Below are 23,978 nucleotides of genomic sequence, written 5' to 3' on the forward strand. Positions count from 1 at the left end.
ACGACATCCATATTTTAAATAACATCGAGGCTGCTGCTATTTACGTATTCCATGACAAACTCAGTGACCAAATAAGTATGTTGAGTCAAACGGTGGTCATACACATAGATTTCAAATTGACATGGTAAGCGAGCGCACACACACACACACACACACACACACACACACACACACACACACACAAGGTATGTAACACGCTATTAACAGAATCTGAAATCGCAGTGTAACGTAAGAGTCGCGTCACTACGTGTCGTTTTGTTACAATTGGCGATAGCAGTGACCCAAGCAATCAGAAAGCAACATTTCTCAATACGATAATGGAGGAGTGAGAGTACTAACGTTTATATTGATTTGTACCACAATTTTTATAATAGCGAGTGTATTTAGAGCCATAAAAGTCGACAATAAATAAAAAATTACAGCACGTTTCTGATTATTTAGTTTTCTAAGGACCCTGGGTGATACGAAACGGTGCATAAAGGACAGTTTCTTTACGATTCCCTTGTAACGTACAAACATGTACTGAATAATGTAGTTTTCCCTTAATAACAATAAATTGCTAGTAAACGCCAAAAAATCTGGCCTTTTAAAGAAAGACGTCATATATCCATCCAACAAAGTAGAGTTTTGTTTCCTACACTTTCAGCCAAGTCAGTGAATGTGGAATGAAGGAAACCTATATAAATGTAATACCTACATTATTTAATGTATTAAATACGCCATCACAACTATAGCTTAAGGGAAAACGACATAGACGTGATAATAAATCGTTAAAAGCAAGAAAACTGTTTCCCTACATAGGAGAAAACAATTCTACAGTTGCCGCAAAATCTGATGCACAAAGGCCAAGAATCTTCAACACATTCCCTTTCGAAGCAAAAGCAATTACAGTTACAACAATGTTCGTGTAGCAGAAAATCAAGTGAAGTGTAAAAAAAGGCGAATAAATGGACTCCATAAAAAGTTTACGTGTCGAGGAAAAAGCCAATGATATTAACAACAGACAACAGAAATATGTTTCTCACGCATGAAATGTGTTTATACTCTGTTGCTCTCAGCGGAATAAACTGCAGATACAGACATATTCGAAAAGATTTCTTCTTTTGTCACTGAATCAGTGTGATTCTTTTTTTTTCATGTATTTTACAATAACCTACGTCGCTTTATAACTTGCTAACGCATGGAATGCAAAAACCATTATTCCGTTAATGAAGCAGAAGATTTTTAAAAACGAGCAGTATCCTTATGACACATGTGACTGCTTTCTCGCCGCTTGGAGCGCTAGTGTCGCTCCAGCTGTCAACAACTTTCACACCAGAGGGAGTAGTGACTGTGTTACAAACCGTTGTAAGTGAAAAACAGTTGCTTACATACACTTTATTCTATTAACATTTTCTTGTTTGTATTATCTATGTGGAAACTATGCTGTACACTAATATTTCAAAGGAAAAAAATCTCTCAAAGGAGTATTCGGCACTGCATATGACAATGATAAAGGCCACTCAATGATTTAGAACATTAACTATATTATCATTGTTCGCTAAAAAGATGCCTTATTCCTAAAGTGAACAAAAGTTGGACGAGTCATTATCACAAAGGCATGAGATACACACACGTCCTTACATGTGGTACTAATCTGGATTTCTGTTTTAGACTGAAAGTTTTAAGTTTTAACTTCGCTGGGATGAAGATGTCAATGGACTACCCTTACCAGTGATACAAACGCCTAAAACAATATGATAGTTTCGTGTCCTACCCAAATTTGAAGGCTTTTGTACTTCATTTAAATGGACTATCATTCAACGTTACAGTAATTTATGGGCTCATAATAATAACTGCGTTTAAAATATCTGTATAAATGTATGTAAAGCAATCCTCAATGTATTAGTAGCGTGTGGTATGGTCTTGTTGTATTAATTTTTCGGGAAAAGCTTCAATAGAGAAACACATTTCTCAATATTTACTGCACAGTGATAATTAACTTTACCACGAACGTTACGACAAATGTTGACTACTGTTCAATATTGAGTCTACTTCAACAATGGGGTCACACATGTGTTACAAAAGTAGCAATCACATGCTTTCTGCCTGTCAGGCGAAAATCCTTAAGCACAACTGAAATGTAACTGGCACAATATTTTTCCTTTTAAAAGGAGCTAGCCATTTCAGTATCCTCGCTAATTTGTTTAGTGCATATAGACAACTGAGGGGTCAAAATGAGGAAAAGTAAACGAATTTTAAAGCTACTGGTATACAGTCATATTCCACGCGAGCATAGTTTCGCGTCAGGTGTTCTGTCATTGCAGGCAGGCGCGTACAGCAGCTAGTCACGTGATACCGATTTCCGGGGGTTCCGGTCCGAAACGTGAACGAAGCCAGGCGTTTTACTGGCCCGAGACACTCCCCAGGTCGTGGAGCTTCTGAATTGTGGACAGAGTAACTCTGGTGGCACACGTGTGAAGAAACACAGGGAAGCAGGAGCCGTTATGGTATCGCGTGCGTCACTCGCTAACGACCAGGAGAACTGGGGGTGCTCGACACCGCTATAAGGAGACACACTTCTGGAATTCCCGACCCCAGTGCGCTGCGACAGATTCTGCTATTCTGGACGTCTGGCAACTTTCGTGGACTACGGGGAGGTGCGATCGAAAGTTGTGCGAAGCCGCCTAACGGCTAGTCTACATCGGAATTTCCCTTGTTGACCGCGCTGTCTGATGACAGTAAACATGCAGCCCCGTTTCTTTGACGAATGCTGCGATGTGTTTAATACCTTCAGGCGTCTGATTACTTCACAAATGAGTTAATGTGTCAAATATGAGACGTTAGGCGTGTAGATGAGAAAAATTATAGAACGGGTTTGAAATTACATTTACCGTTTTTTGGAAGTTGCTAAGGGCTCTCTCACTCTCAGCTACTGGATGAATATCGACAGGGCATTCGCGCGCTGTAATTAATGCTATCTCAATGTGTACACCCCGTTTCTAGCTTTAATATTTGGCTTACCTTATACATTTAATTTTATACACTACTGGCGATTAAAATTTCTACACCACGAAGATGACGTGCTACAGACGCGAAATTTAACCGACAGGAAGAACATGCTCTGATATGCAAATGATTAGCTTTTCAGAGCAATCACAAAAGGTTGGCGCCGGTGGCGACACCTACAACGTGCTGACATGAGGAAAGTTTCCAACCGATTTCTCATAGTCAAACAGCAGTTGATCGGCGTTGCCTGGTGAAACGTCGTTGTGATGCCTCGTGTAAGGAGGAGAAATGCGTACCATCACGTTTCCGACTTTGATAAAGGTGGGAAGGTAGCCATCGCAACTGCGGTTTATCGTATCGCGACATTGCTGCTCGCGTTGGTCGAGATGCAATGACTCTCACCAGAACATGGAATCTGTGGGTTCAGGAGGGTAACACGGAACACCGTGCTGGATCCCAACGGCCTCATATCAAAATAGTTCAAATGGCTCTGAGCAGTATGGGACTTAACTTCTGAGGTCATCAGTCCCCTAGAACTTGGAACTACTTAAACCTAACTAACCTAAGGGCATCACACACATCCATGCCCGAGGCAGGATTCGAACCTGCGACCGTAGCCGTCGCGCGGTTCCAGACTGTAGCGCCTAGAACCGCTCGGCCACCCAGGCCGGCGGCCTCGTATCACTATCAATCGAATTGACAGGCGTCTTATCCGCATGGCTGTAACGGATCGCCTATGATGGTGTACTCAATGACGAACCTGGGTGCACGAATGGCAAAACGTAATTTAGGTTCTGTTTACAGCATCATGATGGTCGCATCCGTGTTTGGCGACATCGCGGTGAATGCACATTGGAAGCGTGTATTCGTCATAGCCATACTGGCGTTATCACCCGGCGTGATGGTATGGGGTGCCAATGGTTACACGTCTCTGTCACCTCTTGTTCGCATTGACGGCTCTTTGAACAGTGGACGCTAAATTTAGATGTTTTACGACGCGTGGCTCTACCCTTCATTCGATCCCTGCGAAACCCTACATTTCAGCAGGATAATGCACGACCGCATATTGCAGGTCCTGTACGGGCCTTTCTGGATACAGAAAATGTTCGACTGCTGCCCTGGCCAGCACATTCTACAGATCTCTCACCAATTGAAAACGTCTGGTCAATGGTGGCCGAGCAACTGGCTCGTCACAATACGCCAGTCACTACTCTTGATGAACTGTGGTATCGTGTTGAAGTTGCATGGGCAGCTGTACCTGCACACGCCATCCAAGCTCTGTTTGACTCAACGCCCAGGCGTATCAAGGCCGTTATTACGGCCAGAGGTGGGTGTTCTGGATACTGATTTCTCAGGATCTATGCATCCAAATTGCGTGAAAATGTAATCACATGTCAGTTCTAGTAGAACATATTTATCCAATGAATAACCGTTTATCATTTGCATTTTTTCTTGGTGTAGCAATTTTAACGGCCTGTAGCGTACTTATAGCTATAAATAGCTACAAGCTATAAATGGGCTGATTATGACACCGTTTTAAATTTTTGAATTTCGGTCAGTAATTAAATGAAATGCTGATAATGTAATTTTTGTTGACCTTGGAAGCTGTTAGATAGGCGACAGCAACTGTTACCATATGATTGTTTTAGCCCTTTCGAAGTGTGGATAGAGAACAACACTTTTCAGAGGGACCGAATCCACAGTAAGTATGGGAAATACCGACCGCTTAAAACCGATATTTTAGCTCTGAATAACCGGTATTTTCGGTATTTGTGGTATTTGCGTGGTCTCTTGTATAATGGGTGTTTTTCCTCTTTTTACTAATAACCGTGGATAAAACCGAAATATCAATAAGCAATAACAGCAGTGCTTAACTTTTTTGTTTTTAGATAAACCTTTTTTTAAGAAAAGGTGTAATTTTGATTCGTACAATTTACATTCCTTTGAAATATTGCGTTATAATAGAAAATGGGAAAAGCAACCAATGCTATTTTAACAATGATGCCGTCAAACACATGGGATAAGAATTGGTACAGCGTCGCTGAGAGTATATCGAGTACCTTGTGGCATGGCCTATTAGATGATACGCGTGTACATGGGGTGTGCAAGATTTGCCTCCGTATGCTCTGACTGCCATCGTCGGACAACGGAATGGCACTATGCCTACTCTGGAAGTATTTTGCAAAGTGCGGTATCGGTGAAGTACAATGCTTAATTTGCTTTAATAGATTAAAAACAGGAGGAGCCACGACAAACTTGCGACATCATGCGAGAATAAAACTTAAAATTTTACAATTTATTCGTACTTTACGATACAAATAGAAAGTAGCTCATCTGCAGCCTGTGTCTACATAATATACTTTTATCTGCTTATACTCTTTGAAAACTGTCAAATTAACATGAAAATTATAGGTCTTCAGACTCATTGTCATCCTCGTGCAGTGGTTATTCATAACCCCCAAACAGTGGTATGATCCTCGATTACAGTATTGTTCTTGAGCGGAGTTTCAAAAAGTTAGAATGAATAGGAGACTACCTGTGGTTTTTTTGCAGTATTCATCCACTTATCACCTTTCGAGAATCGAACAGTGAACGGACTGTTCTTTTATATGCCTATTTAATTTAATATTTTTATTCTATATATCTTGAAAGTGAAGGACCCAAAATTTTTCAATCTTTGTTGGAGTTCTGCGTTTATAATAGGAAATAATAATAAAAAAACAGAAAATAGTTTATTTCAGAAAACGGTTATTTCGGGCTATTTTAACAGTCACGTTAAACTGGCGTTGAAAAAAACCGATATAACCGAATGTTGGCTGTATGAGCGATAACCGCCATTCCTAATCCATAGAATTGTCACAAAAGATGGAGTCCTTGCAGTTTTCCACGTGAAGTCAGATTTCTGCGTTTTCAGGGGAAGATTAAGGAAAATCAAAGGGAACTTAGGTCGGTATTGGCGGAATGAAAATACGACTTATGTGACATCATTAATTTAACCATACGTTACGAGTTTCCATATTCTACATTTACATCTAAACTCTTAATGCTGTCAGGTGCATGGCTGACGGTACTTATTGTTGCATTACGTGTTAGCGTTTCTTGGTTCAATTTGCGTGTGAGGAGCAAGAAGAATAACTGATTAAATGTCTCGGCGTGCTGTGATTAGGTAAGAAGCGTGTTGATTACTGAAAGATTATAAATACAATAGGGCCTATAACTGTGTCGGGCAGTGTGTTTGATAGGCTCACTTTATTTGTCAGCCAGAGTATTTTGTTCATTTCTTGTTTGGATTTATTAGAAAGTGTTATAATGGGATGTTGTAATATAAGTTTTAAGTTATTTGTAGTAGAAATGGTTTTATTTCCGTCTCTTAGTCATGCACAATGTTCCCTTGACTAGAGTAACTTAACTGCGCATTATTTGATTTGATTTTATGAAGTGCCGCTCTGCAAGCAATTTTAATGCATTAGATTAGCAGTTGTATGAATTTTGCTAGAAAGTGTTCAAGTTTGAACGTTGTTTAAAATGAAAAACATAGCAGTTCTGCTATGGCTGGGCCACCTTGGTAGCCAAGCACATACTCACCAAAGAGTGGTAAGCCCTGGGGAGAAAAATGTGTGTGTAGTATTTGAGGCACTAACTGTTTTGTAAGCAAACTTATTTCCCAGTATCCCAGCAACGGCGAACTGCATTCTGCCACCTGGTTTACCTAGGAACCTGACCATGTGATCATTCCATTTCATGAAATGTATTCACAATTGCGAATATGGATAACCACCAGCTATATAATGGAATGACGACAGTGAAAATTTGTGCTTGACCGGGTCTAGAACCCGGATTTCTCGCTTATCGCGAGCGGTCGCCTTACCATTTGGCTACACGAGCACAACTCATGACCAGAACCAAACATATGTATGTCGTCAGCCATATGCATGCATGTCTGAAGGAACTTTGCAGCATAATTCAGGATAACACAGGCACTACAATGTTGTATTCCGTTTCAGATTTACTTTTTTATGTAGGAGTATTTGTGTGCGATAAGATGTTTAATAAGAGGAGACTACGTCTTGCGATGATGAAGTGCACTGCTTTAAGTTTCTGAAGGTTTAAAGCAATTTAACAGTACGTGCACCACTTTGAAAGCTTTTCTCAGAGGATAATTCAACACAGATAATAGCATCATCTGCAAAAACTCTGAGATAAATATTAACATTATTCGCCAGATCATTAAAATGAACGACAAGAGTCACAAGGAACTTCCCTGGGACACTCCTGAATTTTCTTCAATCGATGACTCTCCGTCTAAGTAAATATGCTACATCGCCCCTACGATGAAATCCGCTAGTCACAAATTTCCTATGATACCCGTATATGATCGTTTTTCCGTTAATAAGCATTAGAACGATATTGAGACAAATGCTTTTAGGTACTTCCGTTAATAAGCATTAGAACGGTATTGAGACAAATGCTTTTCGGTAGTGAAAAAATAGTGTATCCACCTCACTGCTTTAAACGATTACCTTGTACGTATGCCGGCCGGTGTGGCCGAACGGTTCTAGGGGTTTCATTCTGGAACCGCGCGACTGATACCGTCGCAGGTTCGAATCCTGCCTTGGGCATGGATGTGTGTGATGTCCTTAGGTTAGTTACGTTTAAGTAGTTCTAAGTTCTAGGGGACTCATGACCTCAGATGTTAAGTCCCATAGTGCTCAGAGCCATTTGAACCATTTCTGAACCTCCTGTGTGCAAGTTGCGCAATGGTTATATTGTGGTTTGCATGTGCACCAAGTAGAGGATGGGCACTGCATTCTTATGTGTAATATTGCGTTTGATTTTGTTGTACATTTACACTTTCAACACGACCAAAATATTGTGATATTTAATCTGCAGCGAACAAGATCTTGCACGCGGACTCGACTGGAGGGATAGAAGGCTCATTAAGAACCAATACCTCTAACAGGAAATACTCTGTAACATATATTTGGCGCATATTATTCGGAAATATTTGAAAGGAAAAAGAGGAGTTCGGGTTGGTGGTAGGAGGATAGAATGTATTCGATTTACGGATCATATGGTGTTTTTGGAAGAGAACCACAGAACTACGACTGGAATGTTAAAAGAAACAAGACCTTTGAGCAATTCGGAATGAGAATTAATAAGAAAAGGAGAATTATGGTGTTAAGTGCAAGAAAATAAGGACAACTAAAAAGCTAGGACAGGAAGATTATAACAAGTTAGTGCTTACAGAGATCTGGGAAGCATAACTACGAACGGCATGAGATGTAACAAGGAGGTAAAAACACGCATAACAATGGCCAAAAAGGCATTTAAAAAGGAGGCTTCTATGTGGGTGCATGGACAGGCATACGAGGAAGAGCCTGGCAAAGAGCTTTTTACAGAGCATGGCATTATACAGAGCTGAAGCATGGACACTGAGGAAAGAGGAAGAAAGAAGAGTACAAGTATTTGAGATGTGGATTTGGAAGAGGACAGAATGGATAAAATGGGTAGACAAAGTGATAAATGAGGTGCAGAGAAGATTGGGGGTAGAGAGAGAAATTTTGTACACACATCAAAAAAAGTTTTGCATCACCCTGGTTCCCAGGAGTCCTGAAGATAGACATTGGCTGTGGATATTGTATCAAGACACAGTCCCTTTGACTGTTCAGAGATGTCACTAAACCCGCCCAAAGATGTAAACAACCATGCCTGAGCAGCCTATTAGTCGGAGGGGGTCCGACAGCCGATCAGTTCCAGTCATTCCACCAGGAAAGAAGTACATGGCTCTTGTTGTCTGTAGTTCAACCATGCCTAGACGGTCAATACCGCGGTTCGATCGTGTCCGCATTGTTACTTTATGCCAGAAAGAGTCTCAACAAGGGAAGTGTCCAGGCATCTCGGGGTGAAAGAAAGAGATGTTGTTCTGACGTGCAGGACATACGGAGAGACAGGAACTGTCGATGACATGCCTCGCTCAGGCCGCCCAAGGGCCACTACTGCAGTGGATGACCCTTAACTACGGATAATGGGTCGGGGGAACCCTGTCAGCGACACGACCATATTGAACAATGCTTTTCGTGCAGCCGCAGGACGTCATGTTACGACTCAAACTGTGCACAATAGGCTGTACGATGCGCAACTTCACTCCTGACGTCCCTGGCGAGGTCCATCTTTGCAACCACGACACCGTGCAGCGCGGTACAGACGGGCCCAAAAACATGCGGAATAGAACGCTTAGGATTGGCTTCACGTTCTCTTCACCGATGAGTGTGGCATGTGCCTTCAACCAGACAATCGTCGGAGACGTGTTTGGAGGGAACCCGGTCAGGCTGAACGCCTTAGACACACTGACCAGCGAGAGCAGCAACGTGGAGATACCCTGCTGTTTTGGGGTGGCATTATGTGGGGCCGACGTACACCGCTGGTGGTCATGGAATGCGCCAAAACGGCTGTATGATAAGTGTATGTCATCCTCCGACCGACAGTGCAACCATATCGGCAGCATATTGACGAGGCATTCGTCTTGATGGACGACAATTCGCGTCCCCATCGTGCACATCTTGTGAATTTCCTTCAGGATAACGACATCACTCGACTAGAGTGGCCAGCATGTTCTCCAGACATGAACCCTATCGACAAGCCTGGGATAGATTGAAAAGGGAGTTTTATGGGCGATGTAATCCACCAACCACTCTGAGGGATCTATGCTGAATCGCTGTTGAGGAATGGGACAATCTGGACCAACAGTGCCTTGCTGATCTTGTGGACAGTATGCCACGACGAATACAGGCATGCATCAATGCAAGAGCACGTGCTACTGGACCATCGCCTCTGAAGGTCTCGCTGTATGGTGGTACAACATGCAATGTGTGGTTTTCATGAGCAATAAAGAGGGCAGAAATGGGGAGTCATTCGAACTATTTTGAACGGACGGTAGGGGAAAAGACGAGAGCTGGAGGGGAAGTGCCGCTCTGAACTGAAGTTTACGCTCACATTTTAAATATTAAGTGGAGCTCCGATGTGCCCGCACTTGCACTGCATTGATTAACATATAAAAAGAATTCCGCTGAAAATTCAGTGATCCATTTTCGCTCGGCTTGTTAACCATTTGTAACTTCCAGAGAAGAGCCATGAGTGGTGAATTTTGAGTAAAACCTAGACATTTCTCTTGCTGCCACGTTAAAATTTGTTTCTTTTTTCCAGAATACAGCGGAGTTTACATGTTTTGCAGACGCAACTGCGAGAGAATTTTCAAAGAGTGGTTTATTAAGTTTATTAAGTGAGGAACTGAGGAAAAGTACGGTCAGTAGCATATTAAAGAAATCACATCCTCAGTACAAAATAAACATGGAATCTCTTCAGTTATGTTGTTCGGAAACTCACCAGCTGTCAATGGCCCCCAAAATTACTTTCTTTCATCGAAAAAGTCTGTTGTTAGTGGAATAACATGGCAGATAATGAAGTTTTGAATAATAACCATATGGTAAAATATTCTCTTCTTTATGTGCTATACTTTGCCAGAATCTCATCTCGGTACCTGAAACCGTTTACGGTTCAAATGGTTCAAATGGCTCTGAGTACTATGCGACTTAACTTCTGAGGTCATCAGTCGCCTAGAACTTAGAACTAATTAAACCTAACTAACCTAAGGACATCACACACATCCATGCCCGAGGCAGGATTCGAACCTGCGATCGGAGCGGTCGCTCGGCTCCAGACTGTAGCGCCTAGAACCGCACGGCCACTCCGGCCGGCCCGTTTACGGAACATGACGAATGTTGCGGATATTTCATTCTGGCTTTATCGCTGGCACGGAACGATCGCAAATCAGTGTGCTACATCAGATCAATTTTCTCGAGATTGCTGACAGAGACCTCCACCCAAGTCTGAAAAAAATTCTATATGTTAGCTAAATTTCACACGCAGCAACGTATTATGTAATATGCACTAAATGCAAAATCACAGCGGCCCCCATTTTTCATTACAAACTTTTTCGATTTTCGCGCAGTTTGTTACTTCCATTTAAATATCACAATAACTATAACCGTTAAGGAAATGATGGGTGCATCATCATGAGGCTGACATACAAGGGTCACTCCAAAAGAAATGCACACTATTTTTGTAAAAATACAGTTTTCATTCTGCATGTGTGAAAGTCTTACAGTGTGTAGATACGGCCTTCCCGCTTGTTTTCAAACTTAGTTCAAACTGTTCCCGTGAGTGGCGCCATCACAGCATGTCTTCAAAATGGGTGCTACACTTGACATTCGTCAGAAGCAACGTGCTGTCATATAATTTCTGTGCTGTGGAAACGAGACAGTGGTAAACATCCACAAGAGGTTGCAAAAGGTGTACGGAGATGCTGCTGTCGATCGCAGTACAGTTAGTCGGTGGGCAAGCAGGTTACATGATGAAAGCGGGCACAGCAATATTGAGGATTGCCCTCGCAGCGGCAGGCCTCGTACTGCACACACTCCAGGCAATGTGCAGAGAGTTAACGAATTGGTGACTGCTGACAGACGCATCACAGTGAACGAATTGTCACGCTACGTTGGGATAGGGGAAGGAAGTGTTTGCAGAATACTGAAAGTGTTGGCGCTAAAAAAGGTTTGTGCCAGGTGGGTTCCCAGGATGTTGACAGTGGCTCACAAAGAAACAAGAAAAACGGTATGCAGTGACTTTTGGAACGGTACGAGAATGATGGAGATGAATTTCTTGGAAGAATTGTGACAGGTGATGAAACATGGCTCCATCATTTTTCACCAGAGACGAAGAGGCAATCAATGGAGTGGCATCATGCAAATTCACCCAAGGAAAAAAATTCAAAACCACACCTTCTGCTGGAAAAGTTATGGCTACAGTGCTTTTCGATTCCGAAGGACTCTTGCTTGTGGACATCATGCCAAGTGGAACCACCACTAATTCTGATGCATATGTGACGACACTGAAGAAACTTCAAGCTCGACTGAGTCGTGTTCAACCACATTGGCAAAAGCAGGATGTTTTGCTGTTGCACGACAATGAATGGCCACATGTCAGTCAAAAAACCATGGAAGCGATCACAAAACTTGAATGGACAAGACTGAAACACCCGCCTTACAGTCCTGACCTGGCTCCATGTGACTATCATCTCTTTGGAAAACTGAAAGACTCTCTTCGTGGAACAAGGTTTAAAGATGATGACTCCATTGTGCACGCGGCCAAACAGTGGCTCCAACAGGTTGTTCCAGAATTTTACTGTGTGGGTATACAGGCGCTGGTTCCAAGATGGCGTACGGCAGTTGAGAGGGATAGAAATTATGTGGAGAAATGAAAATATTGTTCCTAAAGGATGTATCTACACACTGTAAAACTTTCCAACATGTAGAATAAAAGAGGGATTAAAAAAATAGTTTGCATTTCTTTTGGAGCGATCCTGGTGTAAAGCTATAAGTAACGCAAAAATGTTTTTTTTTTTTTTACCGAGTAGTTTCTGTAAAATCATATGAGAAAGATTACAATACGTGTCCCTCGGTTCTGTCATAGCTGACTGGCCGAAAGGTGGTGAACACTGCCGGCCTCCTCTTCCGAACAAACGAGTGTACTCGCCCAGCGCTCTGGACAAAAGTTGGCCACTGCGCATCAACCACCTCATCCTGTCCACACAGGATAAGGTGGCTGATGCGCAGTGGCCAACTTTCAGACCACCTCTGAAGACACAGTAATCGTAAGAGAAGCGGAAACCCAGCTGGTCTAAGATCTGTGTATCATATTCGAGACGATATCGCTAAAACCGAGAAACCGGTAAGAATCAGTTTGTAACATCTTGCACGTTTTGAACATGAAGTACAGCACCTGCTCACACCCATTCAAATTGCCCTCTGAACCAACAGGCAGCAGAAATGTTGCAGCTGTGTCAGTCCAGACCAGGTAACGTCTTTATCCACCTTTGGCCATGAACGAGTACTGAGTGTAAGAATGGGAGGCTCTAGAGCAAAGATAGCAATGGAACCATGTGGACTCAACTGGCAAGGCGATGCTGAGTGTCCTTTGGGACTATCATCGTCAATTTACCCATGTTTGGGGAGCGCTGCCGCTCTGCAACTATATTTTGAATTAATGAATAAGTGGTCCAGTTGCTACAATGTTTATTTTCGTCCAAGACTTGTTGTGGTGTTCATATTGTAGCCATTTTATAATGGATCTGAAAATTGTGGTATGGTGAAGCATTACTTGTTGCTTGGAGATCCACTGGAAAATAGTTTCACCATAATCGCCACAACCAGTCGTGGACCAAGATAAACGACATTGTAGTAACTGGAGTGGTTATTTATTAATTTTTTTGGGACACTATGATATGATGCTAACACATATTGCTTCTTAGAGGTAACCTGTCACAGGAGCTTACTGTCCCAATCTCCTGAAGAAATTACAGGAGGATGTAAAGATGGAATTTGGCGGAGAGTTGTCCGAGGGTGTGTTTTTCCTCCTCTAAAGTGTCTCAGCTCATTCTGCACAGGGCAGTCTCACATGCTGCATCTTGAGCCACCATTTTTTTGCCTGAACCCCGTTTCTCCTGATAAGGCACTCACTGACTTGTCCCTGTTTCCTCAGATGAAGAAACAATTGCACAGCAGACATTTCCAGGACGACAACGAGTTGATTTTCGAGATGGATCTTTTCCCAAACAGCCGAAATGCAGGCTTCTATAACCAGCATCAGAATGACAAAGTGACCGACAGCTATGTGTTTACAGGACAGCTATCATAGCAACAAGCAATCAGAGCACAGTTTGGTCACATCCTCTGTCCTGTGCACAGTTGTCACATCGCTCTGCTACTCAACTGTGGACAACAATTGCAGTGTATTAACATAACTGTTGTGATTGTTCTTTCCTTTGTTTCTTTGTGCTGTTTCTTTCTTTTACAGAATGTGTGAAGGTAAGTGAGAAGTTGTTTAGGGAACACCATTATGACCAAGCAAAGCAAACTCCATACTTCACGTTAACAACGAACATATGAACGTACTCGGTTCGGAAATCACAGATGCTGCTACCATATTGCACTATACGCTTAACATCCGACTAACAACATCCCTCCTTCCCATGCTCAACTATCAATCACTTTGTTATTCTGATCCATGCTTTATACAACAAAGGCCTCCAACAAACCATCAATCTTTGGGAAAAATGTGTCTCACTGAAGGGTGAATGTGCAGAGAAGGATTAACACCACCACCAAGTTTCAGGGTCACAGCTTGATTTTTCGAGGTGAGAAACTTTATGACTACCTCTCATACAGCTTCCATATCAGAGCTTAAAAGTCCTACTGTGGAATTGCCAGTATGAACAAAGGTTTCAAAACGTTCAGATGTGTGTGATTATCTAAGGGACCAAACTGCTGAGGTCATCGGTCCATAGACTGACACTCTACTTAAACTAACTTAAACTAACAACACACACATTCATGGCCGAGGGAGAACTCGAACCTCCGGCGAGAAGGGCCGCGCAATCCGTGACATGGCGCCTCTAAACGCGCGGTCACTCCGCGCGGCAAAGGTTTCATTGATGTATGAACATGAAAGTCTAAGGACGCAATGGTTGACAAAGGAGTGGGACAGAGTTTTAGCATGTATCCCATGTTATTCAATCTGGATATTTAACAAGAAGTAAAAAAAAAAGTAGAGAAGAAATTTGGAAAGAAGATAAGGTTCAAAGAGAAGAACAAGCATGAAGTTTGCTGATGAAATTGTAATCCTATCAGAGGCACAAAAGTACTCTGAAGAGCACTTGGATGGAATGGCTAGTGTCTTTAAAAAGGGTTATAAGATGGACATCGACAGAAGCAAAGCAAGTCTAATGAAATGTAGTCGAATTAACTCAGGTGATGCCGAAGGAATGACAGTAGGAGAGGGGACGCTAAAAGAAATGGATGAGTTTTGCTATTTGGGTAGTAAAATACCTTAGTGATGGCCACAGTAGAGAAGGTATAAAATGCATACTGACAATAGCAAGAAAGGCTTTCCTGAAAAGATAAATATCAAACACAAATATAAGTAGCACCTTTATTTTCAGAAGTCCGTCTTGATCACATAGATTTCTTTACACATAAAGTGTAAAATGTGATCAAGACGGACTTGTGAAAATAAAAGTGCTCAAAATAAAATGATCGCGGACTCATATACACACTTTGTCTTCAATTGATAACAAATATAAATGTTAGGAAGTCTTTTCTGCAGGTATTTGTTTGGAGTGTAGCCATGTACAGAAGTGAATAGGGGGCAATAAATAGTTCAGATAAGTAGAAAATAGAAGCTTTTGAAATGTGATGCTATAGCTGAATGTTTAGGATTACATGGATAGCTCGAGTAACTAATGGCGGGGTACTGAATCGATTTGGGAGAAAAATATTTATGGAAAACTGACTACAACAACGAATCGTTTCACAGGACGCATCCTGAGCTATCAAGGAATCATTGATAACGGATGGAAGTGGGGGTTAAAAATTGTGGAGCAGGCCAAGGCGTGAATATTGTCAGCAGGCTCAAATGGATGCCGGTTGCTGCAGTTTTTCGGAGATGTCGAGGCTTTTGCTGTAGAGAGTGGTGCGGTAGCAGCATTAAACATCTTCATTAAATAGGAACTGTGTTTTCACTGGCTTATATTTCTTTTCTCTCTTCTTAAAACGTCAGATGTAGCTTTTTCTCCCATGAATTTGTTTTGCAAGTGAAATGATCAACAGCCGTCTCCCATCATACTGGTATTCCGGAGGCCCTGGTATTGTCTTTGGATCGCTTTGATGCCTCCTCCTCACTGGCATCGCCCCAGCTTTCGGAAAAAGTCAAGCTTACTGTTCAAAGGATGGATCTTGAGCCTCGTGACTCAGTGTAACTTCTTGGATTTTTCCAATTAGTTGCCTGCACAGAAAAATAGTATGGACCCTTTTTGCAGGCTAAAAACACAGTAACAACACCCTTGATTGATACCTAGTCCTTGTTCTCATTCATATTCATTTTTTATTCAAAGCTGGAATCCAACATTTTTCGAACGTCAGGTACAACAAACACGCCATCTTTGAATTCCGCTTCTGATATGTGAGGTAACCTCCCAGAGATATGTGCAAAATTCTCCATCTTTGGGCCACTCATGATATGTTTCATTTGTAGTATAAATTTTTTTCAGATCTACGAGTTTCTTGCGACGCAAAACTTTTTCTCCACGATTCAAAAATTTACTAGGAGGCCAGTTTATTGCAGACCAATTTTGACCCGTTGCCGTAGTTTATCACTCACGTAATAAAAAGAAAAGTCGCTATAATGCCCTCTTTAAAAGGCCTGAGTGTTAAGTGATGGTGGGTGACAAGCCAGTTTTGTTTCCATATTAGGATACAGCACACTATAAAACGACATAAGATGTTACTCCCATTAAAAACGTTACTTCATCGTCAGTCTTATGCAACGTGCACACTATCTTCGGTCGATACTCATGGAGAACATTATTTCAACATTTCTTGCAGATCAGCGAACATTTAATGCGTTGACGATACGTTACGATGCAGTGCAGTTAAATGTTAGTCGCTCTTGACTGCTGGATCTTCTTCTAATACCCAGCGATACGAGAGTTTCAAGAGGGAGTGCATGTTGCTCGAATGATGTCGGACTGCGTATCTGCGCAGCATTTTGTGGTCGTTTCAGAGCCATTAGCTCAGTAAACTTCCTCTACTTTCCTTTGTGAAGTAATTTAAATTATCATTTTGTTATTCCGCTATGGTCAGAGAAAGCGAGGAAAAAAAGAAGGAAATATTACGTTCGGAGAAAAATTTCGTGAGGAATGTGTCTCATGAACCTGGATGGTAACATTTTTCGTGGTGCAAATTTGTAGATTCTGTTTTAAAAGTTGGCTGCGTTGTAACTATAACTTAATGACTTGTCTTTTCTCCCATGACTCTTTTTTCAAGTGAAATGATCAACAGTCGCATGAGCTTTCTCTCAGCATCCATTGACCGTGGTATTGTCTTCACATCACTTTGATGTCTCCTCCTCGCTGGTATCGTCCCAATACTCGGAAAAAAAAAAAATCAACGTTACTGTTCAACGGATGGATCTTGAGCCTTTTGATACAATGTAACTTCTTGAACTTTTCCAATTCGCTGCCTGCACAAAAAAGTATGGATCCTTTCTGCAGGCTGAAAACATGGTAACAACCTCCTTGCCTTTATTGGTTCCAGTAGTGTACATATACGAGGTGTGTGAGAAAAGTAATTAGACAGATTTTTTCCTAACAAAGTTTTTTTCCAAACAATAACATTGTCCCCTACAAGATAGTTTCCTTCGGCAGCTATACACTGGCGGTGTCGTTGTTCCCAGTCTTGGTAGCAGCGCTGAAAGACTTCAACTGGTAGACCGTTTAACATGTCGGTCGCACTCTTTTGAATGTTCTTAAAAAACCGAAAATGACGTCCTTTCAAGACGTTTCTCAATTTCGGGAAAAGAAAAAAGTCAAGGATTCATCAGGTGAATAGGGGGGCTGTGGAACAACAGAAATGCCTTTTGAGGTCAAATATTCCGCGATGAAAGTGGGCGTGTGACTCGGGGCGTTGTCATGGTGCAGCATCCACTTGTCTGCAATGTCTGGTCTCGCTCTACTCATACTTTTCCGCAGATTTTCGGGGACATATTTGTAGAACACGCACCGGCCTTATTGTTAAACGTCAGTCTGATCTCACAAGAGCACACACACATTCGACGCTTTCTTTCTTTTTTGTCGTTGAAGGTCTCCCTGAGTGAGGTACGTCTTCGACGTGTTTTGATATGTGACACCGAAAAACTTCTGCTCTTGATACTTTTCGTATGTCACGCTCATGGATTCCCAAAGTTTAACACATTGCTCTAAATTCGGCTGTTCCATTTTTAACACCGAACAAAAACGCGACTTCATTTCAGCGCTCACGTGATGCCTGTGTGGAGCTGAAACTCGGACTCAGCGCCTGGAAGGGATGAACACACCAGTCTGCACAAGTACAACAACATGGCGTCGCCAGACCTTTCACAGTGTTGTCAGTCTGTTTACTTTTATTACACACCTCGTAAGGTTGCATGTTTGATAATTTCCAAGCCACCGTCTAATCATTATATGTTCAAATGTGTGTGAAATCTTATGGGACTTAACTGCTAAGGTCATCAGTCAATAAGCTTATACACTACGTAATCTAAATTATCCTAAGGACAAACACACACACCCATGCCCGAGGGAGGACGCGAACCTCCGCCGGGACCAGCCGCACAGTCCATGACTGCAGCGCCTTAGACCACTGGGCTAATCCCGCACGGCTAATCATTATAGTGGGAGAGAAAAAAAAGAGGTATCAATTTTATTAAAAAATCCCTATGAAGGTGTGGGTTGAGCTTTACTCAGTATTTTCGCTTACGGTTTTCTTCAGTTGGTTTATTCAATAGCGTTATTCGTGCAGCTTGCTAGCGTTTAAACAGAGCTCCTACGAGCTATTTTTGAGGAGCGGTGCATTCCAAACAGCTGAAGGAGATCCTGTGTGGGGATTTTGTAAGAAGCACAATCCGAGAAAATGCAGTGGTGAAGGCAATGGACACTTCGAGAACTGCTATCAGATGTCAATCGGGTCATCCCGATGTGAGTCGGCTTCCTCCCCCCCCCCCCTTCTCCCACCATGCATGTATTTCTATGTTTGTATGGAATAGGCGATTGACTACTTACGTCTTCTCAATTGTAATGCAGGCTACATCGCTTGCTAGCCACAAACGCTTGTACGTTTCGTGGGTACCATAATTAATCTTCTATCCCTCCAAATATACAGATTTCGACCTCTCACCGTTTCCTTTAAAAAAAAAAGTAAGTTTTTCATATTAGGTGCATTGTGTTCCACATACTGCTAGATACTCCATATCAGCGACCTCAGTAGTCCTTAGACATCGCGAGAGAGCAGAATGGGTTGCTCCGCGGAATTCACGGACTTCGAACGTGGTCAGGTGATTGTGTGTCAATTATCATACGTCTGCACGCTGAATTTCCACACGCCTAAACATACCTAGATCTACAGTTTCCGACGTGATAGTGAAGTGGAAACTTGAAGGGTCACGTACACCACAAAAGCGTACAGGCTGGCTTCGTCTGTTGTCTGACAGAGACCACCGACTGTTGAAGAGGGTCTAATGTGTAATAGGCAGACATTTATCCAGACCATCACACAGGAATTACACACTGCATCAGGATCCATTGCTAGTACTACGAGGTGAGAAACCTTGGCTGTCATGGTCGAGCGGTTGTTCATAAGCCACACACACATCACGCCGGTAAATGCCAAATGACGCCTCGTTTGGTGTAAGCAGCGTAAACATTAGACGATTGAACAGTGGAAAAATGTTGTTTGGAGGGACGAATCACGGTACACAATGTGGCGATCTGATGGCAGGTTGTGGGTATGGCGAATGCCCAGTGAGCGTCATCTGCCAGCGTGGGTAGTGCCATTAGTAAAATTCCGAGGCGGTGGTGTTTTCATGGAGGGGGCTTGCAGCTCTGTTTTGCGTGGCACTATCACAGTACAGCGCTACATTAATGTTTTAAGCACCTTCCTGCTTCCCACTGTTGAAGAGCAATTCGGGGGATGGCAACTGCATCTTTCAACACGATCGAGCACCTGTTCATAACGCACGGTCTGTGGCGGAGTGATTACACGACAATAACATCCGTGTAATGGACTGGCCTGCACAGAGTCCTGACCTGAATCCTATAGAACCCCTCTGGGATGTTTTGGAACGCAGACTTCGTACCAGGCCTCACAGATCGACATCGATACCTCTCCTCAGTGCAGCACTCCGTGAAGAGTCGGCTGCCATTCCCCCAAGAAACCTTCCAGCACCTGATTGAACGTATGCCTGCGAGAGTGAAAGCTATCATCAAGACTAAGGGTGGGTCAACACCATATTAAATTCCAGCATTACCGATGGAGGGCGCCAAAATCTTTTAAGCCATTTTTAGCCAGGTTTCCGGATACTTTTGATCACAAAATGTATTTCCTCTTTCTTTAGCCAAACGCGAAGTGCTTCAAAATATCACAGAGCAGTTACGAGTTCAATGTTTAAATGCATCAATTAATTTAGTAGATAAACAGTGATAGAATAAATACATCTCAACATTCAGTTTTTTAATCTGATTCACCACTGCCTTCAGGAAATATAGCAAGTTGCCTTAATAGTATCGAAAGTTGCTTTCTTTTCATGACATCCCATTGAGAAACATGGTATGAATTTTTCCCTTTGAATTCAGCTGTTTATTTTCATATCTATGCCGAAGCCGCTTAAGCTCTATAAAAAATTTAAGCTTCCAAGTCAATGCAATTAAAAGATACGATTCTTTATGTCACATTTTGATACAGACTCACTTATTAAAACCTACAGAACACTTCCAGTTGATCCAGAATAGTGAAATTTCGAAGAAGGGAGGTTTTACCGAGCAAGTAAAATAATAAATCCGAAAATTGTTAATTCGTAGCTATACAATTACAGTATCAAATGCTAAAATAAACCAGAAATGTAAACTTAAAACTTAAAATGAAAACATTTTCGAAAATCTTAAAATTTCCGGGACCGATATCTTGCCAGAATCGTTATCGATAAACGGCAAAAATTGTTGAGGTTTAGGACAACTACGGGTATATATACGTAATGAAGTTTGAGTGGAACCCTCAGAGCATTTTTACCGACAGAGGGACGAAACCCTTAAATTGTAGGTTTGGTGCTTGCAATTCGCCGTATACAAAGCAATCGGTTAGATGTCCATGTTTGAAAAATATATTAAAACTGCGGCAGAGGAAACAGTACGCCATTTAAATGCTGAAACTTCATGAAAGAACGAATCTTTTGGAGCAGTTAAGGTATAATCTTAGCGAGAACAATATAAGAGGCTGCACGTGTGACGTTACGGAGTCTGTTGTAATAAATGGGACTCTTGAGTGTTAATGTTAAGACGTCACGGTTATGTACGAGAGAATGGTGCCTGTATCGATGTGTAGAATATATTGTGTAAATTTTCTAAAGTCGGTTTCTGCATATGCACTTCAAATGCTGCTTCGACGGCGATGAACTCCCAGTACTGCGATGCCGTTCCTGCCGACCACCACAAGCATATGTGAAAACAGTGAAATATAAAGGCCGCAACAAGGACGCAGCTGCCCTCATAAACGAACACAAGTATTAAACAAGACAAGTTGATTGTAGTTGTTCCGTTGTTCCGAACATTGACCGTCAACTGTTTTAAATGCATTTTAACCTGACGAATCTTCTCATGTCAACCTAACGATTGGAAGCACTGCTACGAGTTTCCTGCTAGTCACCTTCAGAAGTAGTCTATTTGCCGAGAAAGCCTACTTTCCCCTTACGGTTGGGAGTGGTGGAAATCCAACGCAGCCTCAAAATGGTGTGTAAACTATGACGCTGTACCTGAAGATAAAGAAGCAGGAAAGTCGTTATGTTGCTTCAAGAGGACGCTGCCACATGGCTAACACGAGAAGATACAATGTGTGAAATTCACCGAGGTGACTTGCATTTTCACGGACGTGTTATGAAAAATTTGTATCATGAGGAATAAAAAACGAGAACTAGTAAACAATTGGGTGCGTTAATCTCGGACACCACAAGAAGTAGAACACATGTCTGAACTATTTTATTTCAAATTACTAATTCTGTCCTCTTATACCTGATTATAGCGTGCACAGCGCATGATGGCGAATGTCTCCAAACATTTCAATCGCTGCATTCGATTTCTGCATTGACGTATAGAGCTAGGAAGCTATGAATACCGAAGCAGTTTCGCTAATTACGTTCTTCGTACGAAATATCTGTTTAGATTGCGGCACTTGGTACGTAGCTACACGCACTGGCCCGTTCATTTGTTTCAGCGTCACATTAAACAGCCTTTTTTAGCGAAATACGCTTACGTGTTCCATAGTATTCTAACGCATGTCATTTAGACGTTGTGTACGGCACAGATGCCGGTTACAGCGCCGCGTGGCGTTCAAACAAGGAACTGATTCGTTCGTCATCTACATAGTTTCAAGGTCATTGGCCGCAGTCGCAATAGCGAACAGTGAAATGTTCCGTAGCAGCAACAAATGTTCCGGAACAACACTCACCGTTGTATACGGAGGGCTTGGCGTCTTCGCTGAACACGATAGCGCTGGCCGTGGCGCACGCTGCCAGCACTACGAAGGCAATCGTTCCGGAGCCCATCTCTAATGCACAACTGCGAGCCGCTAATCGTCTTCACCTCCTACTGCGGCGCCTGGCGAAGAACTGGACTCGGAAGACTGTTAGCTTACCTGCGGGCGCTCGGCTCCCACCGGCCGGGTCAGGGCCCGTGACGTCATTACGAGCTGCGGCCAATGGCAAGCGCCATCAAGGTTACGGACGCGTGCAGGCGCTGGGATGCCCCGACAGCTTCCCGCAGATGGTCATTTCGCTCTGCGGGCGGTCTTCTTTCACCAGCAGTCCAGTACTCTGGCACTTTTGAGTTTTCTTAACTATCGATTTACACCACCTCATTTTTTCTCAACTCTGTCCAACTGACCCTCACTGACACACATGTGTCGACCAAAAAGTAGACAAAATACTGAACTTTCGTCCGATATCGTTAACACAAATCTGTTGCACAATCTTAGACCATACTCTGGACCCAGACTTAGTGACGTATCTCGAACAGAATGAGCCTCTCCGTGCCAACCAGCATGGATTCAGAAATCAAAGCCGGCCGATGTGGCCGTGCGGTTCTAGGCGCTGCAGTCTGGAACCGCGAGACCGCTACGGTCGCAGGTTCGAATCCTGCCTCGGGCATGGTTGTGTGTGATGTCCTTAGGTTAGATAGGTTTAACTAGTTCTAAGTTCTAGGGGACTAATGACCTCAGAAGTTGAGTCCCATAGTGCTCAGAGCCATTTGAAACATTTCAGAAATCAAAGGTCATGCGAAACCCATCTCGCGCTATCCTCATTTACGTCTTGAAAGCCATGGATCGAGGCGGCCAGAGAGACGCACTAATTCGTGACTTCCAAAAAGCATTTCACTCTGCACACCACTGCTTACTCAGGAAAGCTCGATTATATCATATGTCATGAGAAATTTGCGTCAGGAAAGACGTTTTCTGGATGAGGGAGTATTCAGCATGTTTTCTGGGATGGAGAGCCATCGACAGATCAATAGATTTTTTTTAAAGGGCACCAGTCAAGTTTTGTTCCGATTCGTACTTGTTTCCTGTTTTGTGTTCTCCATACACAACCTTACAAATTACGAAAATGGATGTACGTATGTAATGGGTGACGATTATTGAACTACACTCCTGGAAATTGAAATAAGAACATCGTGAATTCATTGTCCCAGGAAGGGGAAACTTTATTGACACATTCCTGGGGTCAGATACATCACATGATCACACTGACAGAACCACAGGCACATAGACACAGGCAACAGAGCATGCACAATGTCGGCACTAGTACAGTGTATATCCACCTTTCGCAGCAATACAGGCTGCTATTCTCCCATGGAGACGATCGTAGAGATGCTGGATGTAGTCCTGTGGAACGGCTCGCCATGCCATTTCCACCTGGCGCCTCAGTTGGACCAGCGTTCGTGCTGGACGTGCAGACCGCGTGAGACGACGCTTCATCCAGTCCCAAACATGCTCAATGGGGGACAGATCCGGAGATCTTGCTGGCCAGGGTAGTTGACTTACACCTTCTAGAGCACGTTGGGTGACACGGGATACATGCGGACGTGCATTGTCCTGTTAGAACAGCAAGTTCCCTTGCCGGTCTAGGAATGGTAGAACGATGGGTTCGATGACGGTTTGGATGTACCGTGCACTATTCAGTGTCCCCTCGACGATCACCAGTGGTGTACGGCCAGTGTAGGAGATCGCTCCCCACACCATGATGCCGGGTGTTGGCCCTGTGTGCCTCGGTCGTATGCAGTCCTGATTGTGGCATTCACCTGC

At 42.8% G+C, this 23,978-nt stretch overlaps 1 protein-coding gene across 1 annotated transcript in view; it reads right to left on the reverse strand.

Moving 5' to 3' along the window:
* The window catches only part of LOC126464159 (serine protease snake-like), an 80,870-nt gene extending 58,574 nt beyond the window's left edge, over window positions 1–22,296 (reverse strand). Inside the window, exon 1 of the mRNA XM_050096213.1 lies at window positions 22,128–22,296. Within this exon, the coding sequence (XP_049952170.1) occupies window positions 22,128–22,224 (97 nt within the window). The 5' untranslated portion in view covers window positions 22,225–22,296. The remainder of the gene's footprint in view (window positions 1–22,127) is intronic.
* Window positions 22,297–23,978: the final 1,682 nt, after the last annotated feature.

Source organism: Schistocerca serialis, chromosome 1, assembly GCF_023864345.2.
Source record: "Schistocerca serialis cubense isolate TAMUIC-IGC-003099 chromosome 1, iqSchSeri2.2, whole genome shotgun sequence".
Lineage (NCBI taxonomy): Eukaryota > Metazoa > Arthropoda > Insecta > Orthoptera > Acrididae > Schistocerca > Schistocerca serialis.